This window comes from Crotalus tigris, unplaced genomic scaffold, assembly GCF_016545835.1.
Source record: "Crotalus tigris isolate CLP2741 ecotype Arizona unplaced genomic scaffold, ASM1654583v1 scf7180000024461.5605484, whole genome shotgun sequence".
NCBI lineage: Eukaryota > Metazoa > Chordata > Lepidosauria > Squamata > Viperidae > Crotalus > Crotalus tigris.
In genome coordinates, this window is record NW_024100632.1 from 1,946,340 (window position 1) to 1,963,864 (window position 17,525).

At 45.6% G+C, this 17,525-nt stretch overlaps 1 protein-coding gene and 1 non-coding gene across 3 annotated transcripts in view; both read right to left on the reverse strand.

Moving 5' to 3' along the window:
• The window catches only part of PXN (paxillin), a 34,549-nt gene extending 19,221 nt beyond the window's left edge, over nucleotides 1–15,328 (reverse strand). The window contains exon 1 of one of the 2 annotated variants that reach the window (XM_039332496.1): nucleotides 15,201–15,328. In XM_039332496.1, coding sequence (XP_039188430.1) covers nucleotides 15,201–15,213 — 13 coding nt within the window. In that variant the 5' untranslated portion in view covers nucleotides 15,214–15,328. The remainder of the gene's footprint in view (nucleotides 1–15,200) is intronic. The other variant, XM_039332497.1, reaches the window with a different exon arrangement.
• Nucleotides 15,329–15,982: 654 nt separating this feature from the next.
• On the reverse strand, nucleotides 15,983–16,123 carry LOC120303303. The gene has a single exon (XR_005555401.1). It is a non-coding gene; the product is annotated as a U4 spliceosomal RNA (small nuclear RNA).
• Between the last annotated feature and the right edge of the window lie 1,402 nt (nucleotides 16,124–17,525).

Genomic DNA, 17,525 nt, shown 5'->3' on the forward strand with positions numbered 1-17,525 from the left:
GATCCCGAGGAAGCCCCTGCTTTGATCCATAATTAAAAGTTCTTCTTTCTTTGTAGAACACAAGTAGATCAAAAGGCCGAGCCCGACTGCCCCCCAAAAAGAAAAGAAAATGCTTTGAACACTGAAAAATAAAAGCGGGGAGAGGTGTGACGCCTCAGCGCTTGCAGCAGCCCTGCTCAAGAGGAACCAAGAGAGGCCCAGATGACTTAAAGTCTGAGAGCAGCTAATTACTAGTTTTGGCCCCGTGAACGTGGCCACAAGCAAGCCTCGGGGCCAAACAGAGATCTCTGAATCAGCCAGAAACCTAGGAAGAGTCATCGGTGTGAAAAGATGGGTCTCTTCCATCTGCTTTCCAGATGCAGAGGGTTAACGTGGGCTGCAGGTAACTGCAATCTCTTTTCTTAAACATGTTGGGTCAGATTGCAAATTCCTAAGGAAAGAATTAAGTCTCTTCTTAAATAAGTCGAACGTGGCTACCTTAGAAAAAGGCAAGAAGGAAAAGTGGAACGTGGAGGGGCAGGGCTTTCAATCTGTAATTTTCCAGCCTTCTTCCATAAAAAATACTAGAAGTAACGGGTGGGAACTCACCAAGGAGAGAAGCAACCTAGAACTAAGGAGAAACTTCCTGACAGTGAGAACAATTAACCAGTGGAACAACCTGCCTCCAGAAGCGGTGAATGCTCCAACACTGGAAGTTTTTAAGAAGAGACTGGACAGCCATTTGTCCGAAATGGTACAGGATGTCCTGCCTGAGCAGGGGGTTGGACTAGATGACCTCCAAGATCCCTTCCAACTTTATTATTATTATTATTAAAATAGGCAGAAGAAACCCAGTGCCAAGATTGGCCAACTTGGTCTTCGACAGAAAAAGGCAGACCAATATGTGGGGTCTTTGGTGTTCTCTGAGCTTGGTGGTTTGCTTGCAGATGTTTTATTACCCAACTAGCTAACATCATCAGTGCTGGAAGGGAAGGGAATATGGAATATGCCAGATATAGTTGTCATAATGCGACCAACTTCAATTTGGGGTGCCCTCCGGATAACATACTCAACCCTCCAACACACACGAGATTCTTCAAGGGAATGAAATTTTAGGTGACTTTTAATTGACGTGGTTTTGCATTAGAAAAGAGTTAAACAGAGCATGGGGAAAAAAAATCTGTCTACATGTTGTGAAATTAAAAAGTTTTCAGCATGTTAGCTGCATTTGTAGATTAGAGCTGGAAAACTCCAAGCGTTTAGCTGCACGTGACTGTCTCTCACCGTGGATTATTTCCATACAGGAAACTGCGTGTCTCCAGCAAGGATATCCGTGCATGTAATACACACACACACACAAACACACACACACACACACTGCTGGGCATGGCCATTGTATTCCTCCAGCTTCTCGAAAGAGAAGCAAAATGTTTTTTCAAGGAAAAAACAAGAAAAAGAAAGTCCAGTTGCCTTTTGGAAAAAAGCACCCTTGGCACAACTATGATCTGGATGATGATTGAGAATCATCTACTTCCAGATGTGTTGCAACTTCTACACACCATCCTTGCAGAGAAGGATGGCAGGGGAAGCTGTGCATTTGTATGTATTTGTGTGTGTGTGTTTGTGTGTATCCAGGAGGGGGAACACTGGTGTAGATCCCTTTAAAGCTTTCTTTTTTTCCCCTTTACCCAACACTTTCCCCTTCCCTTTTTCCTCCCCTATTTTCCTACTATTTCCTTTTGTATTTTTGAATTATATATTATAAACGAATAAATGAATAGATATTGAAGAGGGGGAAAAGAGACCACGTGAGTTTGGAGTACAGGCAACAAACACACATGCAGACACAAAGGGGCAGGTCTCAACCCTGGTGTAACCTTCCTCTACATCTTTTCTCCCTGCCTGAACAAATGAAACTGCTGGAAAAACGAGAGATTCTGTCTTCTGGCTCTCTCAACAAGCCCTCCAGGGCAAGAAACACTACTAGCTGGTTCCCTGCCAGCTGCCTCCAGGGAAGAAAATAGTAAGCAGCCCTTTTAAATATACAATATTCGGAAACAACGCAGCTTGCAAGACAGAGGTGCCCGCAGGCAGGGGATTAAATTAGATCCCTAATTGCCCTCACTAATTAAGGAGACTCAAAGGATGCCCTGAGTCATAGCATGCAAATATAGGTTGTCCTTGACTTAGGACCACCATGGTCCTTTTTGTGGCTGCTGAGAGAGACCGTGTTTCAGTGAGTTTTGCCCCGTTTTGCCCCATCTTTCTTGCCACGATTCTTAAGTGAATTCACTGCAGTTGTTAAGTTAAGAACACAGTTGTTGAGTGAATCTGGCTTCCCCAGTGATTTTGCTTGTCAGAAGGTCACAAAAGGGGATGCTTGTGTGAGCCCGGGACAGTCCGAGGAGGGAGGAGGAGGACTGTGGGGTCTTGGGTGCTCTCTGAGCTGGGTGGTTTTCTTGCAGACGTTTCATTAGCCTACTAGGTAACATCATCAGTGCTAGAAGTAAGTGGGGTTTGCAGGAAGGAGGAGAAGGAGAAGGAGGAAGGAAGAAGGAGAAGGAAGGAAGAGAAGGAAGAAGAAGGAGGAGGAGGAGGAGGAGGAGGAGGAGGAGGAGGAGGAGGAGGAGGAGAAGGAGAAGGAGAAGAAGAAGAAGAAGAAGAAGAAGAAGAAGAAGAAGAAGAAGAAGAAGAAGAAGAAGAAGAAGAAGAAGAAGAAGAAGAAGAAGAAGAAGAAGAAGAAGAAGAAGAAGAAGAAGAAGAAGAAGAAGAAGAAGAAGAGAGGAGGAGGAGGAGGAGGTGGTGGAGGAAAAGGACTGTGGGGTCCTTGGTGCTCTCTGTGCTTGGTAGTTTTCTTGCAGACGTTTCATTAACCTACTAAGTAACATCATCAGAAGGGAGTGGAATTTGTGGACAGGAGGAGGAAGAGGAGGGGGTAGAAGGAGGAGGAATGGCTGCTCTCTTAAGTCCTGCATTCTTTGATTGAGAGTCAATGTTTAAACAGACTTTATGAGTCACCCTTGAACAGGGTAGGTGTGTCCAAAATACTTCCCAACAGGCAATGATTATTCATGCTTTTTCTCTCTTGTACACACACACACACACACACACACACACACACACACACACCTAGCCTCATTCCACTAAAACTACAAGTTCTCCACCGCAAAACAGGCCAGGAAAAGCAGAATCAACAGAATTTCCGATTTGAAAGGGACCTGAGAGGTCTTCTAGCCCAACCCCCTGTCCAAGCACGAGATGGCCAATGGAAAGCCAGGCACCCATTTCCTCAGCAGGAAGTTGCTGATGTTGGGGATCGAAAGCACTCGGTCCCATTCCTTTCTTAGCTCAATCGAAGAGATTCTGGTTCCGGCACCGATCGTCAATATCAGAGTGGTCAGGATGCTCTTTCAAAATCAATTATCTCCCATATTACTTTTCTAGGAATTAGCTGAGGTTTCATGAGGACTGGCATCTAATATTAGACGAAGCTCTTGCTAAGGATGACTTCAGACTGGATGTCATTCAGGATGGAGTGCTTGGACGTTTACAATATCAAGATGTGCTTCCAGGACAGGTAAGTCCTTGACTTACGGCAGTCCATTTAGCGACCGTTCAAAGTTACAACAGCTCTGGAAAAAAGGGACTCAGGACCGCTTTTCACACCGACAACCGTCGTAGCACCCCCCCTCCCATGGTCATGTGATCAAAAATTCAGGTGCTTGGCCACTGACTCACATTTATGATCGTTGTAGTGTCCCGGGGGTCATATAATTGGTCATCTTTTGAGACCGTCTGACAAAGTCAGATTCACTTCACAAACGGTGTCGCTAATTTAACAACAACCGCAGCGATGTCCTCAAGAACTGTGGCAAGGAAAGGCGTCAAATGGAGCAAATTTCACTCAACAAAATGCAATAATAATAATAAATACATAAAATACATAAATCCTAAATAAGCCAGGATCCAAATCTCCATTTCTTAAGCCTTAATTTATCTGTACCTGCAGGCTGCTAATCTTTGAACCCAGGGTGACCCAAACTCCTTTGGAATCACCGATCCAGACTTCGCCATCCTGTTAAGCTGTATTACTCATCTCCTGAAGCAAAACCCTTCTGGTACGGCATTTTGATCCGATTGCACAATGGAAAGATTGTAACACTGCCCTGAACCTCTCCTACATACAACATACCTACATGCACATGTGGGGGACTGTGATGGGGTTACAGTTAAGGAAGGTATAAACAAGGAGACGGAAAGCTTTACATCTGGTATCCACAGGGGTGTAGTGTGCAAAATATACCTTCCTAATGTGTTAAAAGACGGGCACCATTGGCTAAAGTGTGTTGGCTGGGGGAGCCTAGAAGGAGGACGTTTTGGGGGTGACACCCGCCCTTTGGAACAAAATCAGACTGGCCCTTCTCCGTTGGCTTGGCAAACTTGGTTTTAGATCTGAATCTGGAGCCCTAGGTGTGGGGGGAGAGCTTGTCTTCTAGTTGTGTGGATAAACAACCCAAGACTTTCCTTACGTGCTTTTGCAAAAGGTGAGAAAGGACTGCCCGAGGAATGAAATTTACAGTGGGGGAAGTAAGAGGAATGGCATTTTGGTAAGCAGACAAAAGACTTGGTGTTGTCAGCCAGTGGAGTGTGTAGGAGACGAACAATTCCTTCCTTATGCTGGCAGAGCCGGGGCACTTTGGTGTGGGCTCTTGTGAAGTTTCTCCAGTGTGTTTGTGTCTTCCCAACAAGGACAAATCAAGGCCTAGCTACTCTGGGGCCAGAATTTAGATGCAGAATTAAGTAATATGCCTTGACTTGTTCAGCAAACATTAACTGGGTGTTAATCATCATCTAGATCAGGTTTTCTCAATCTGGACCACTTTCAGGTGTATTGATTCCAAGTCCCAGAATTGACCAGCTTGAAAAATAACACCTTATACTTTTGAAGGCAAACTGTATGCTCTACTGTAGCTACCTGGTCTCTTAGTTTATTTCTGAGTCTCATCCCCAAATTAGTCATGATCTTAAAGGCTTTCATAGCTTATTGTAAGGAGAGGTGAGTCTTCCCTGACCTCTGGATACCCGGGGGATATTGCAAATTTCTTTGGCGTGTTCTTAAGCAGAGTTTGCTGTCACAGTCAAGGGGGAGTCCATCGATTCTCCAAAGCACCTGAGGGCAGGACAAGAAGCAATGGGTGGAAGCTGCTTGATCAAAGAGAGACCGAACCCAGAAGTAAAGAGAAATTCCCTGACGTTGAGAACAGTTATTCACTGGGACAGTTTGCCTTCAAAAGCTGTGGGTGCTCCATCACTGGAGGTTTTCAAGAAGAGACTGGACAGTTGCTGTCCGGAATAGTATAAGGTCTCCTTCTTGAGTAGGGGGGTTGAACTAGAAGACCTCAACAAACTCTGTCACTCTAATAGTTTTCTATGTGGATTGATTCTGGAGTGGCTTCTGAAGGAACCACCGGGAACCCTTACAGAGAAACAGACCCCCATGTTTAAAAAAAGGCCGCGTCCCTCAACGTGTGTGCCCGCCACCCACCGTTAGCTCTGACGGCAGAACCCTCATTTAAGGAGGACACAACCCCAGCCGTAACTTAATCCACAGCAGGACTATTTTACGTGGTGAGCAACCGCCGAGGAATGGAGAATGTCGGTATATTTATCCCTTGGACATGAGTTCAGATAGGACATTGCCCTGCTAAAAGGGGAAGCTCGGCGGAGAAAGGCAGGATCCACTTCAGGAACAGGCAGAAATCTTTAAATCTGAATGCAAACTGCACCCCCCCCACACCCCACACCCAGGACTGAAAGTACAGAAAGAGTGGAAAAAAATAAAATTCCCTCAAGCCAAAAGGACTAATTGGAATTCCTCCAGAAGGATCTTTCTCTCTTTGCCGCTGAAAATGAAGAGAACAAGATAACGGAATAACAGAGTTGGAAGGGACTTTGGAGGTCATCTAGTCCAACCCCCTGCTCAGGCAGGAAATCCTGTACCATTCCAGACAAATGGTTGTCCAAAATCTTTTTTAAAACTTCCAGTGTTGGAGCACCCACAATTTCTGGAGGCAAGTTGTTCTATTGATTAATTGTTGTCCTTCATTCTAGGCTGCTTCTCTCTTTGATAAACTTCCATCCATTACTTCTTGTCCCACCCTTAAGGGCTTTTGGAGAATAGGTTGACCCCCCCCCTCTTCTCTGTAAAAGCTCTTCAATTAGTGTAAGACTGCTATTATATCACCCTTAGTCCTTCTAGTCCAGCAGGGGGCTGGACTAGAACACCTCCCAGCTCCCTTCCTACTCTACACTACTCTACTCTACTCTACTCTACTCTACTCTACTCTACTCCACTCCTAATTCTATTCTATTCTATTCTACTTCTACTTCTACTCTATTTTAGACATACCCAGTTTCAGCAATGTTCTTCATATGTTTTAGCCTCCAGCCCTGATCACCTTTGTTGCCCTTCTCTGCCCTCTTTCCAGAGTCTCAACATCTATTTTATAGCATGACAACCAAAACTTGAGGCAATATTCCAAGTGTGGTTTTACCAAAGCATTATTAAGCAGTACTAATCCTTCACGTGACCTAAAGCTGAAGCTGAAGAACCAACTTCAAAATTGGGGTAAAAGCAACCAGACCCAGATACAATCCCTTCTCTGCCCCTTTTCTTAAAAAAAAAGGGGGGGAGAAATTTGAGAGTAATTCCTCCAGGGGACAGCAGAGCATGGAAAGAAGCAATGCCTCGTCCTTCTACTCTAGGCTTCTACTCGAGAAACTGGCTTCAGGATAGTGAATCAAGGCCATAACAAGGTCTCCTCCATCCGTGCCAAACTCTACAGCCAACAAGAGATATTTCTTAGTAGGCAGCCTCAGAAAAAGAACGGCTTTCTTGCTTGCCTGTGTTCAAGAACCAGATGGATCCAGAATGTTTCTTTCCAGTTGACAGCAAAAACCAAGAGGCAGGCCAGTTAGATACCTCAAGAGAACGGTGAAGGCCTTCAATTTGGACCCAAACAAGCTCAATTCTGGCACGGGTTTTCTCCAAAATGCATTCTTTAAACAAGGATCAACAAGCTAGTCTGAGGAAGGTTATCTTCTCCCTGCGTCTTCTGATTGGTTCTGATTCAAAATCCTTTTCCCTGCTTGTCCAGATGTTCCAGCTGGTAACTTTATCCTTTCTCCATCTTCCCAGGATTAAAAACCAAGCACAGCCCCTTCCCCTCCATTTCCCCCCCCCCACATTCCTGTTGTCTTCAGTTCAAGCAAAAGAGCCCCAAAGAGATATAGAGATTTCCACAAAACGTCTTTAGAAGTTCTGGAAGCACCACTTACGACCGTTGCAGCATCCCCATATGATCAAAATTCAAATTGTAACTTCGGAGGGCCACTAAATAAACTGTTGTGAGTCGAGGACCAGCTGCATTAAGCAAGGTCAGAGTGGATAACCGCAACTTACACACCCAGATTTGCTAAAACATTTAATTACTTACAGCACCGATTAAAGTTGTTTTTTTTTTAATTGTTTGACATCTTAACAAGCCTGCTCAATCAGAAGCTGACCGAGCATATTGCGTAAACATAGGAAATGAATTAATTCAGGAACAGGGCTGCATACTGGTATTTAAATTAGAGGAAAGAGAACTTGGACAGAAATAGTTAAAGCAAATATAAAGGCTGGAGAGGAGATGCAGGAGAAAAAAAAAACACACACAGGGCAGCTAAATAACAATGAAGCATTCTGGAAATAAGCAGCAGTTCCTCATTTGTTAAGAAAAGAAACAAAGCTTTAACCACACAGTTTCTTAAGGTGGTGAACACAAAGGAGCTGTACTCGGTTTTTAAAAAACCAAAAAGCGTCCAGTAGCATCTTTTAGGGCTACGAGGAGCTTTTTGACGTTTAGTATCAGTTGGAAAAGCTGTTGCTAAATGCCTTCTGATTTTCATCATACAAATATTACAATTTCAGGACGAAACCAAATGGCCTTGTTGGAAAAGGTGCGATTGGAGACTCCTCCCGACCCTTATTATAAAAACGTGGAAATGTTATTAAAAGAAATACACTTCTCGGAAAGGGTGCTATTAAATTCCTCGCTGTTATTAAAAAAATATCTTAGAACAGTAGGAAAAGGCGTTAAATGTGTGAGCTGGAAGAAGGGTTATGACAGGTAGTCCTCGGCTGACGACCACGACGGAGCCCTGAAATTTATCCTGCTAAGCGAGGATCATTTGTTAACTGGGTTTTGCCCCGTTTTACGACCTTTCTCGCCAGAGCTGTTAAGCGAATCACTGCAGGAACCCGGTCGTTAAGCGAATCTAGCTTCCTCTATTGGTTTTGCTTGTCAGAAGGTCGCAAAAGGGGAAATCAGGTGAGCAACGGTCATAAATATGAATCAGCTGCCAAGTGTCTGAATTTTGATCACGTGACCACGGGGAGGCTGCAACGTCGTTAAGTGGGAAAAAACAGTCCTAAGTCCCTTTTTTCAGTGCCGTTGTAACTTTGAACAGTCACTAAATGAACTGTTGAGCTACCTGCAGTCTTAAAACTGACCAAATGACTTTGTCTTCTGCAATGTTTAGACCCCCTTCTCCAGAGAGCCACGTCCAAATTTCACCGTTTGGAAAGCGAGCGAGATATTTCCTCCAGCCCCAGCATTCTGAGTAGGGGAAAACATGGCTGTTTCTGCCAAGGAGAGCCTTGGCCGGGCCTGCATTCCAGTTGATTAAAACAATTACCAGAAAACAGCCAAGAATTACATCAAACTTCCTCTCTGCACCACCCCGGCTCCTTTCCTTCACCTCCACCCACATATTTCATGCAGCTTGTCCAATGCAATGTGCACCAGGGCAGGCCACTCCCCCCTGGAATGTGGAGATGACCCTGGAAAGCGGATTTCTGAATCAAATGGAGGGTTTGTCTTCAGGCTGGCCCTCCAGGTTGAATAGAATAGAGCTGGAAGGGACCTTGGAGGTCTTCTAGTCCAACCCCCCCCCACACACTCAAGCAGGAGACCCTAGACCATTTCAGACAAATGGTTGTCCAGTCTCTTCTTGAAAACCTCCAGTGATGGAGCACCCACAATTTCTGAAGGTAGCTGAGTGGTGCAAATGTGTCTGGAGCTTCTTGGCTGCAGGATGCTTTCCTGCAGGACACAGAGAAGCCTCCAAGTGGCCTCAACGACTCTCTGAAAGAAGGCAAATGACCAGCAGTCTGCAAGGAGCATAAATCCTTCCCTTCCCCACCACCCAGTCAGAGCCGAAGAAGCTTCTCGGATGGGAAGCGAAAAGCGAAACAAACAAGGAAATCCAGTTGCCTCCTGAAAAAGCACCTTTGGGACTCTAAATAAATAGTTGTCTGATGGGGATGGCTTGTACAGAAAGCTGTAGTGGACCAGCGATGGGGACACGGCGATATCCTGAGCTTTCTCACCAGACTCAAAGGAGTTAAATCTATCTTTGCAAAAGCGAAACTATCTGAGGAAGTGCCAAAAATTGCCCTTTGCATCGTTGGGCTGCTCCAGCATCCAGGCTTCTGTCCAAGTCCCACAAGACAAAAACCGCCTCTGTTTTTTTTTTTTACCCGGGAACCGAATCATTTCAGAGCAGAGAAAAATCCCTCCTTGAGATGGTAAGGTTCTTAAGTCCCACTGACCATCTTCACCGTGAGATCTGGGTCAAACGATTAATGGCCGAGGACGACCAGGGCCCGGACTTTGAGCGATTGAGCTGGCCTTCTGGCCAGCAACCAACTTGCAAACTTTTGCTCTGCTCGGATTTAAACTTGGGAAGAAATCTTTCGGGACCTTAGCTGCAGCTTTGACTTTATTTTCTTGTAAGCTTTGTGTATCGACATCTGTATGCAGTTAGTCCACGGCTTATTGAATTGATCCCAATTTGAAATTTATGTTGCTAAATGAGATATTAAGGTTTTTTTTTAAAAAAACTGGAAACAGAAAGCAAATGCCAGTTTGACGTCATCAATTGGGGTCACGTGACCCTGGGATGCTGCATATGGCCTTCAATGCAGGCAAGCCAGTGTGATCATGTGACTGGGAGGGGAGGCGGTTGTAACTTTGAATCTGGGGATGTTAATTGAGATGTTCTGTTGTTATTTCAGACCGTCACTAAGCAGCTGGTTGTAACGTCAAGAATTACCTGTACAGAATACTATTCAATTTGCAACCATTCACTTAGTGACCATTTGGAAAAGTGACTGGTGGTTATTTTTTCACACGGACCACCGTTGCAGCCTCCCCGTGGTCACGTGATCAAAATTCAGAATGCTTGGCAACTGGCATGTACTTAGGACAGTTGCAGTGTCATTTGATCCCCTTTGGCGATCTTCCGACAAGCGAAGTCAACGGGGGAAGCCTGGTTCACTTATCAACCGTGTTGCTATCTTAACAACTGCGCTGATCCACAGCCTTAAACTTGCCAAGGTTGAGAAAAACTGGCCTATAGCAGTGTACCTGAAATCTGGGGGTGGAGAAGAATAGCAAGCTGAATTCAATTTATTCAAATCTGGGATCAATTTCGCAGACGGTTTAAGAGGCATTGTTGGGCCACGCCAAAATTAGAGAGTTGATGCAATCAATAAAACCATCTAATCAATGAAAGATGTGTCAAGAGACATGAATAATAAAATATACAACTTCATGAAAGCATCCAAAAATAAACTGTGGGGAATTACCACATGAGAATCCATATACAGCATTCATTCCATCTACATACATCTCAGTTTGTGTGGAATAAATAAGATTTTCTTTTTCTTTTTTTAAGCGAAGAGAATGGTTTGGAAAGATACTAAGTCCCTTCCTTCCTTCCTTCCTGTCTGTCTGTCTGTCTCTGTGTCTCAGATATACTATAAGCAAGACTGATTCTAGGGACATATTTTTTTAAAAAAAAAATGGTAATGATGGTTTCTCAAATTAACACGTGGGGCCATCAATGGAGAGCAACATGTTTTATAAATACCAATTACAAGTTGTTTTAGCTTTACAACCACAATTGGATCCAGAATTTCTGCTGTTAAGCAAAACAGGGGGTTGAGTCAACCCTTTGCGCCCTGGTTGTTAAGTGAATCACCGCAATTGTTAAATAAATCAAACAGTCGTTAAGCCATCACAAGCTGGGATGGTGAAATCATTGTAAATACAGGCTGGATGCTAAACGCCCAAATTTTGATCACGTGATTGTGGGGATGCAAGGATTGGTCCATAAGTCACATTTTTTTAGTGCCTTTGTAACTACGGTCATTAAACGAGTGCTTGTAAGTTGAGGATCGCCTGAGGCAGTTCTAGACCAGGGATAGGCAACCTTGGCCCCTTCATGACTTGTGGACTTCAACTCCCAGAATTCCAGCATGAGTTCCCTCATGCTGGCTCAGGAATTCTGGGAGTTGAAGTCCACAAGTCATGAAGGGGCCAAAGTTTCCCTCATGTTGGCTCAGGAATGCCAGAAGGTCACGAAAGGGGATCACATGACCCCGGGGGACGCTGCAACTATCATAAGTACGAGTCAGTTGCCAAGCGTCTGAATTTTGATCACGTGACCGTGGGGGAGGCTGCAACAGTCGTAAGAGTGAAACATGTTTCCAAGTCCCTTTTTTTCAATGCCGTTGTAACTTTGAACGGTCATTAAGCCAACTGTTGTAATTCGAGGACGACTTGTATGTGACAAATAGGAGCAAATACAATAGCCAAGATTTTTAATACGATCCAGGGGGAAAAAACAACTTTTTAACTTTTCCCAAATAGTGCTGAGCAAAAAGGAACCGGCATAAAAATATATATATATCACAGAATCTGTTCAAATTAAACACCTCTTTAAGGGAGGGAAAGAGTCACTCCTGAAAGCTCTATTTGATGATTAAGCGGCTGGTGGACGGAGTTGCAAATATATACAATTTATGAATTTGTGGAATGCAACAGCTGTAGCTTGTGTGTTTGAATAGCCGGGGTCTGGAGCAGGAGGGAATGTCTCTCTGGTGGGGTCACAACTTTTATCAAAGTGTTTGCCCTTAACCTATGTAACGTTCACACAGCTACTGGGAAACCGTTTGGGGAAAGAGGAGACCAAGCTACGGGAGGTTCGAAATCCGAGCACCAAGCAGCAGCACGGAGCAGGTATTTTGAAATATCTCATTTTTTTTCATGACTGCTATTAGGATGCAAGGCAGAGAGATTGGAGGGAATGCAGACATTTATTCACGTACTTGTTTCCCACCTCGATTCTGTTTACAAATAAGTCAAGGGGCAAACGTATCCAACATCACTGCCCCCACAACAAGCCTATGAGGTGGACTAGGCTGAGAAAAAGGGACTGGTATAAAGTCACCCAGCCGGCTTTCATGCCTAAGGAAGGACTAGAACTCACCATCTCCTGGTGATTGGCCCAAAGTCACCCAGCTAGCTGTCATGCCTAAGGCAGGACTAGAACTCAGTGTCTCCAGGTGATTGGCCCAAAGTCATCCCACCGGCTTTCATTCTTAAGGCGGGATAGAACTAAGTGTTTCCTGTTGATTGGCTCAAAGTCACCGCTTTTATGCCACTCTCCCAGTTTTTAGCCTAGGTGTCTTAACCACTAGACCACACTGGCTCTCCTCACTTTGAAAGATATCTTCTTAACTCACAGTCCTTTACAACATCATGAGCACGGACATTTTTAATCCTCCCCTACAAATGGAAGTGGCAGAACTGAATGCCAGATGCCAACTGTATGATAGACTCAGCCTTAGATGGATTTATCTCTGACTTGTTTTAGATTCCCCTTTTCTGAAGGTGTCACAGCCGATTTTAAATTAGCACTGCAACTTAATACTCAAGGTCTAGGAATAAAATTGAAACTCTCCTGGAGAATATTGCGCAGTAGAACTATTTGCAACTGGATGCAGCTAAAATTTACCTACCCCAAAATCTATAACCTACATTTTTTTCCCAGTTACATTATCTTTTTTTTCCCCCTTTCTTATATTAACGGGTGTTTTGATTCTCTACTGCATTGCAGCCTAATTATTTTGTCCCAATAGGTTCTCCCAAACCGTAGGCTTTAATTACAATAAAACATATGTATCTAATAAATAAACAGTTAAAAAGGGCAGGGCTACGTCTGCATGCCACCACTTTAACCGAGGTTCAATAATGATTTATTTGACTCAAGTTTCCTGGAAACACACACACACAAAAAAAAAACCTCCGCAGATTGTTACACAAGCCTATCAAGAAGTTGGCTAGAAGTCTGCAATTCAGCCCATCGCTTTTAAAGTCTGAGAAAGAATAAAGGGTCGGGGGAGATCCCAGAGATAAAGCAGATGTTGCTTTAAAAAAAATAATGGCAGGAAAAATAGTACAACTGTAGACAGAGAGAAGGAATGTTTTTAAAAATTGTGCCTATCTAAAATGCCGTAAACAATAAGCCAATGGACCATACTGGATAGCATTGCAGCTTTTGGCTGAGGAATTCTGGGAGTTGAAGTCCACAAGTCCTAAAGTGGCCAGGGTTGGGGACCCCGGCTATAGGAGATTGCTACAAGTCACAAGTTTCACGCCGAAAGAGGCACTTCATTTTAAGGAAAATTTCCTGTCCTTAAAAAGAAAAAGAACTACGGAGCGTTGCTCAAAGCAACAAGCCAAATTTCCACTCTTTTTTAAAAAATGTTCTTTTGTAAGCTGGATGTTATAAAACCAACCTGGGAACACACCAACCTTTTGTTGGCAACTTTGTATTCTAGCAAAAACTTGTGCTTTTGATTCCTTTTAATGTAGCTTCCTTGCTAATAGCTTCCTATTCCTTGGGGATACATAAACACTAGGAAAAGGGGGAAAAAAGGAATTCAGTGTATATAAAAGCAATCTTAAGATGCCTAAATATTATGACTGTGAAAGAGATACTTTTTAAAGAGTTTGTGGCAGAAGGCATCATCAGCCTGGGAGGGAGTTTGCTGGGTGGAGGACGATGGATGTTGTGATCAAAGGCATCAGTTAGAGGAGGGGGGCCTGGAGGAACAACAGGTTAAAAAAAAGTACTAAGCCTTGGTGGGGTTTACACAACACCCTCTGCCAGTGAGAACAATTAATGGGTGGGAGGGCTTGCCTTCAGAAGTTGTGGGTGCCCCATTGCTGGAGGTTTTCAAGAAGAGGTTGGAAAGCCTTTTGTCCGGAATGATATATTCTTCCGCTCAAGCAGGGGGTTGGACTAGATGACCTCTGTGGGTCTCTTCCAGCCCTATGATTCTATAAGCCGAAACTGGATTTAGAGACTTTTACAGAGAGTTTGGAAACTGCCAGCTGCTGATAGAATGAGGGTGGGAGGGGGAAGCTGGCCCTCAAAACTCGTGTAATATTATTTCCTGATTTGAGGGTACACTCATGATATAGGAGTGTCTGAACGCCTAGCCCAGGTCTGGAGTTCAGCCCCGTTGTGTCAGCCTGAAGCAAAAAGAAACGGGGGGAAGGAGCTGAAAGAGGGAGAGCAATCCCAGGGGGGAGGGCAAAATATGTGAACTTGAAGCCAAGGTGGGGGGGTGGAGGCAAAAAGAGGCTTCATGGAGGGGGGGGGTCCGCATGGCAGATGGAGAGGAGGGGGCGGAAACCCCGTTTGATCCTTTAAACTGAACTCCAAAGAGAAGAAGGGGGGGGGAGAGGAAAAGATTAGGGACCTACATGGACGCCCCCCCCAAAGCAAAGCAGGAGACGCAAGACACAGGACCCCGTTTAAAAGAAGTCCATTTAGGAATTTATGGCAGAGCGAGCGTCCCAAAACGGAACGGAAGTGAGGTTTCTCCCAACACCTTAAAGTAGGGTTCTTTTTTTTTTCTTTTCTTTCTTTAGCGAGGCGGACGCCTCCCCGCGAAAGGGATCGGGGGAGGGATAGAAGACTAACCAATCCGACCCCCCCCCCCCGCGGAAAGGAAACCCACTTGAAAAAGTGCAGGAAGCGCCCCACAAAGGGAGAAACTAGGGAGGGCAGAACCCTAACCCTCCGGGACCCTAGAACCGACCCAAAGAGGGATCCCCCTCCCCAATTAAAGGCAGCAAAGGAAGAGGAGAGGAGGACCCTCCCCCCAAAGAGAACAAAGTAAAGAGGTTCCAAAGAAAGGCGAGGGAGGGGGGGGAGGAGAGATGGCCAAGAAAGCAGCAACAGAAGCAAAAGCCCCCTCCCACCCACCCCCCAAAAAAGAAAGTAAGGGGAGGGGGTAGCCCCGTTAGCGCGTGGCTCACCCAGATCGTCCATGTTGCTGCTGCTGCTGCTGCTGCCGCCGCCCCGACTGGAGCCGCTGCCGCTCCGGGAGCCCGCGCGCGCGTGCCCGCGAGCCCACCGAGGCCCGCCCCCGCCGCGCGGGCGCCAGCTGCCCGAGCTGGGTCGCGGAGGGGAGGGGGGAAAGGAGGCCTCGCGGCGTCTCTACGGCGCTGGCGTCCCCTAGCGGCCTTGCATGGGAAGCGCAAGGGGAGGCGAAGTCTGCCCCCCCCACTGGGGAGTGCGCGAACTTCCGTAGGATCTTGCTTGGGTTCGTTGCTCTCTAGAGCAAGGGTCCCCAACCTTGTCCTCTTTGTGACTTGTGGACTTCAACTCCCAGAATCCCTCAGCCAGCCATGCTGGCTGGGGACTTCTGGGAGATGAAGTCCCACCATCTTAAAGTTGCCCAGGTGGACAAACACGGCTTCACGTTTGCACGTGCTTAACCGCATCTGACGTGGCCCTTTTCACAGACCTGTACTTCCCGTTTTCTTTCTCCAGCCCATGCCCTGGGATTACCTGTTGGTGCCCCATCCAATGGATTCATTTTTGGGGTACTGGCTCTGGAAATTACATGCTATCCCCTACCGGGACGATTTGTTGCCATTCCATTGGCAACTTTGAAGATGCACAGACTTGAACGCCCATCCATCTTACAAGTTGCTAAGATCAAAACACGTGATTTAACTCTTCAAGCAAATGCTTCTAAAGCACTTCCAAGTAGCTAGTCCTCATTTTTCCTCTATTTTTAAACCACAGATATCAGTCTCCGTAGAGACTGTCAAAAATTGCCAATGCCGACTATATTTCAAGTCGTCACGGCGGGGTATTGGGAAAAGTTTTCAATTAGCAATAATCGCGCCTCGGATAAACCTCATTGGCTACGATACTGCCACTGCGCAAAGCTGGTTGTATGGTATCCATTTTTTTCGTGCCCAACCATGCAACCACGAATCACACCACGGTGAGCCCTCAACCTAGTATTATAAGAGTGATTTCCCGCTCTATGTCCTACACACCAATGTATTGTGCACTCTTATTTTTGCACGGTGGAAGGAAAAAGGCCACTATTTCCCACTCCCAAGCGGCTCCCATGCTGCAAAGGCTTCTGGGATCTTATGTTAATTAGTGCAAACGTCACACTCGGAAGTAGGAGCTGGGTAGGAAGGGGGGCGAGAGGGGGCGGGCTTTACCTGTGGAGCAAAGAGCTGCCTAGAAGGGGATATATAGCAACCCAAGCAAGATATATAGTACTTTGGCCACCTAATGAGAAGGAAGGATTCACTGGAGAAGAGCCTAATGCAGGGAAAGATTGAGGGCAAGAGAAGAAGGGGACGACAGAGAATGAGATGGCTGGATGGAGTCACTGAAACAGGAGGCGTGAGCTTCAATGGACTCCAGAAGATGGAGGAACGTTGTCCATGGGGTCGCGATGGGTCGGACATGACTTCGCAATTAACAACAACAAAGCAACTTCAGAAAAACCTATAGAGCAGTGGTTCTCAACGTTTGTGTGACGGCGACCCCCGTCACATAAACGTTCTGCTCATGCGCGGCACGCATGCGCGGCGGCACCCCATGCGCAGCGCCCCCCCCCATGTACGGCACGCATGTGCGGCACCGCCCACCATGCACGGCGCGCATGCACGGCCCCGCCCCCTGAGGGGGGAAAATGGCGGATCGCCTTCTTTGGCGACCCCCGAAAAATGGTCGATCGACCCCAAATGGGGTTGCGACCCATAGGTTGAGAACCGCTGCTATAGAGGAATAGAATAGAGCAGAATTGCCTAAGGGTGATTGGACAACACAAGGAATGTGTTTCCCATGCAAAAGCTCATACGGTGTACGCACGCTTGATAAATCATGATCATCATAAATCATAAGATACAACAGTGATAGTCATAGGATACTAAATAAGTAAACAACATAAATCGTAATAGGATAAGGAATAAAGGCAATCAACATAAATCATGAGATACAAACAACAAAGTGATAGTCATAAGAAGCTAAGGAAATAAGTAATAGGACAGATGAAAAGATGAGAAGGATAATAGTATACAGCCCTATGAACAGTGCTAGGTGGTTTGACGTCCCTAGGACATAGACCCTTTTATGACTTGTGGACTTCAACTCCCAGAATTCCTCAGCCAGCAAAACAATTGGAGCATCACTTAAACACCATCGGCATTAACAAATTCTCCATCAGTCAATTGCAAAAGGCAGCTTTACTCTGAGCAGCTGATATCCTGCGATGATACCATTAATACCATCAAACATCCCCATCTGCGTATCCCAGGTCCTTGGGAAGG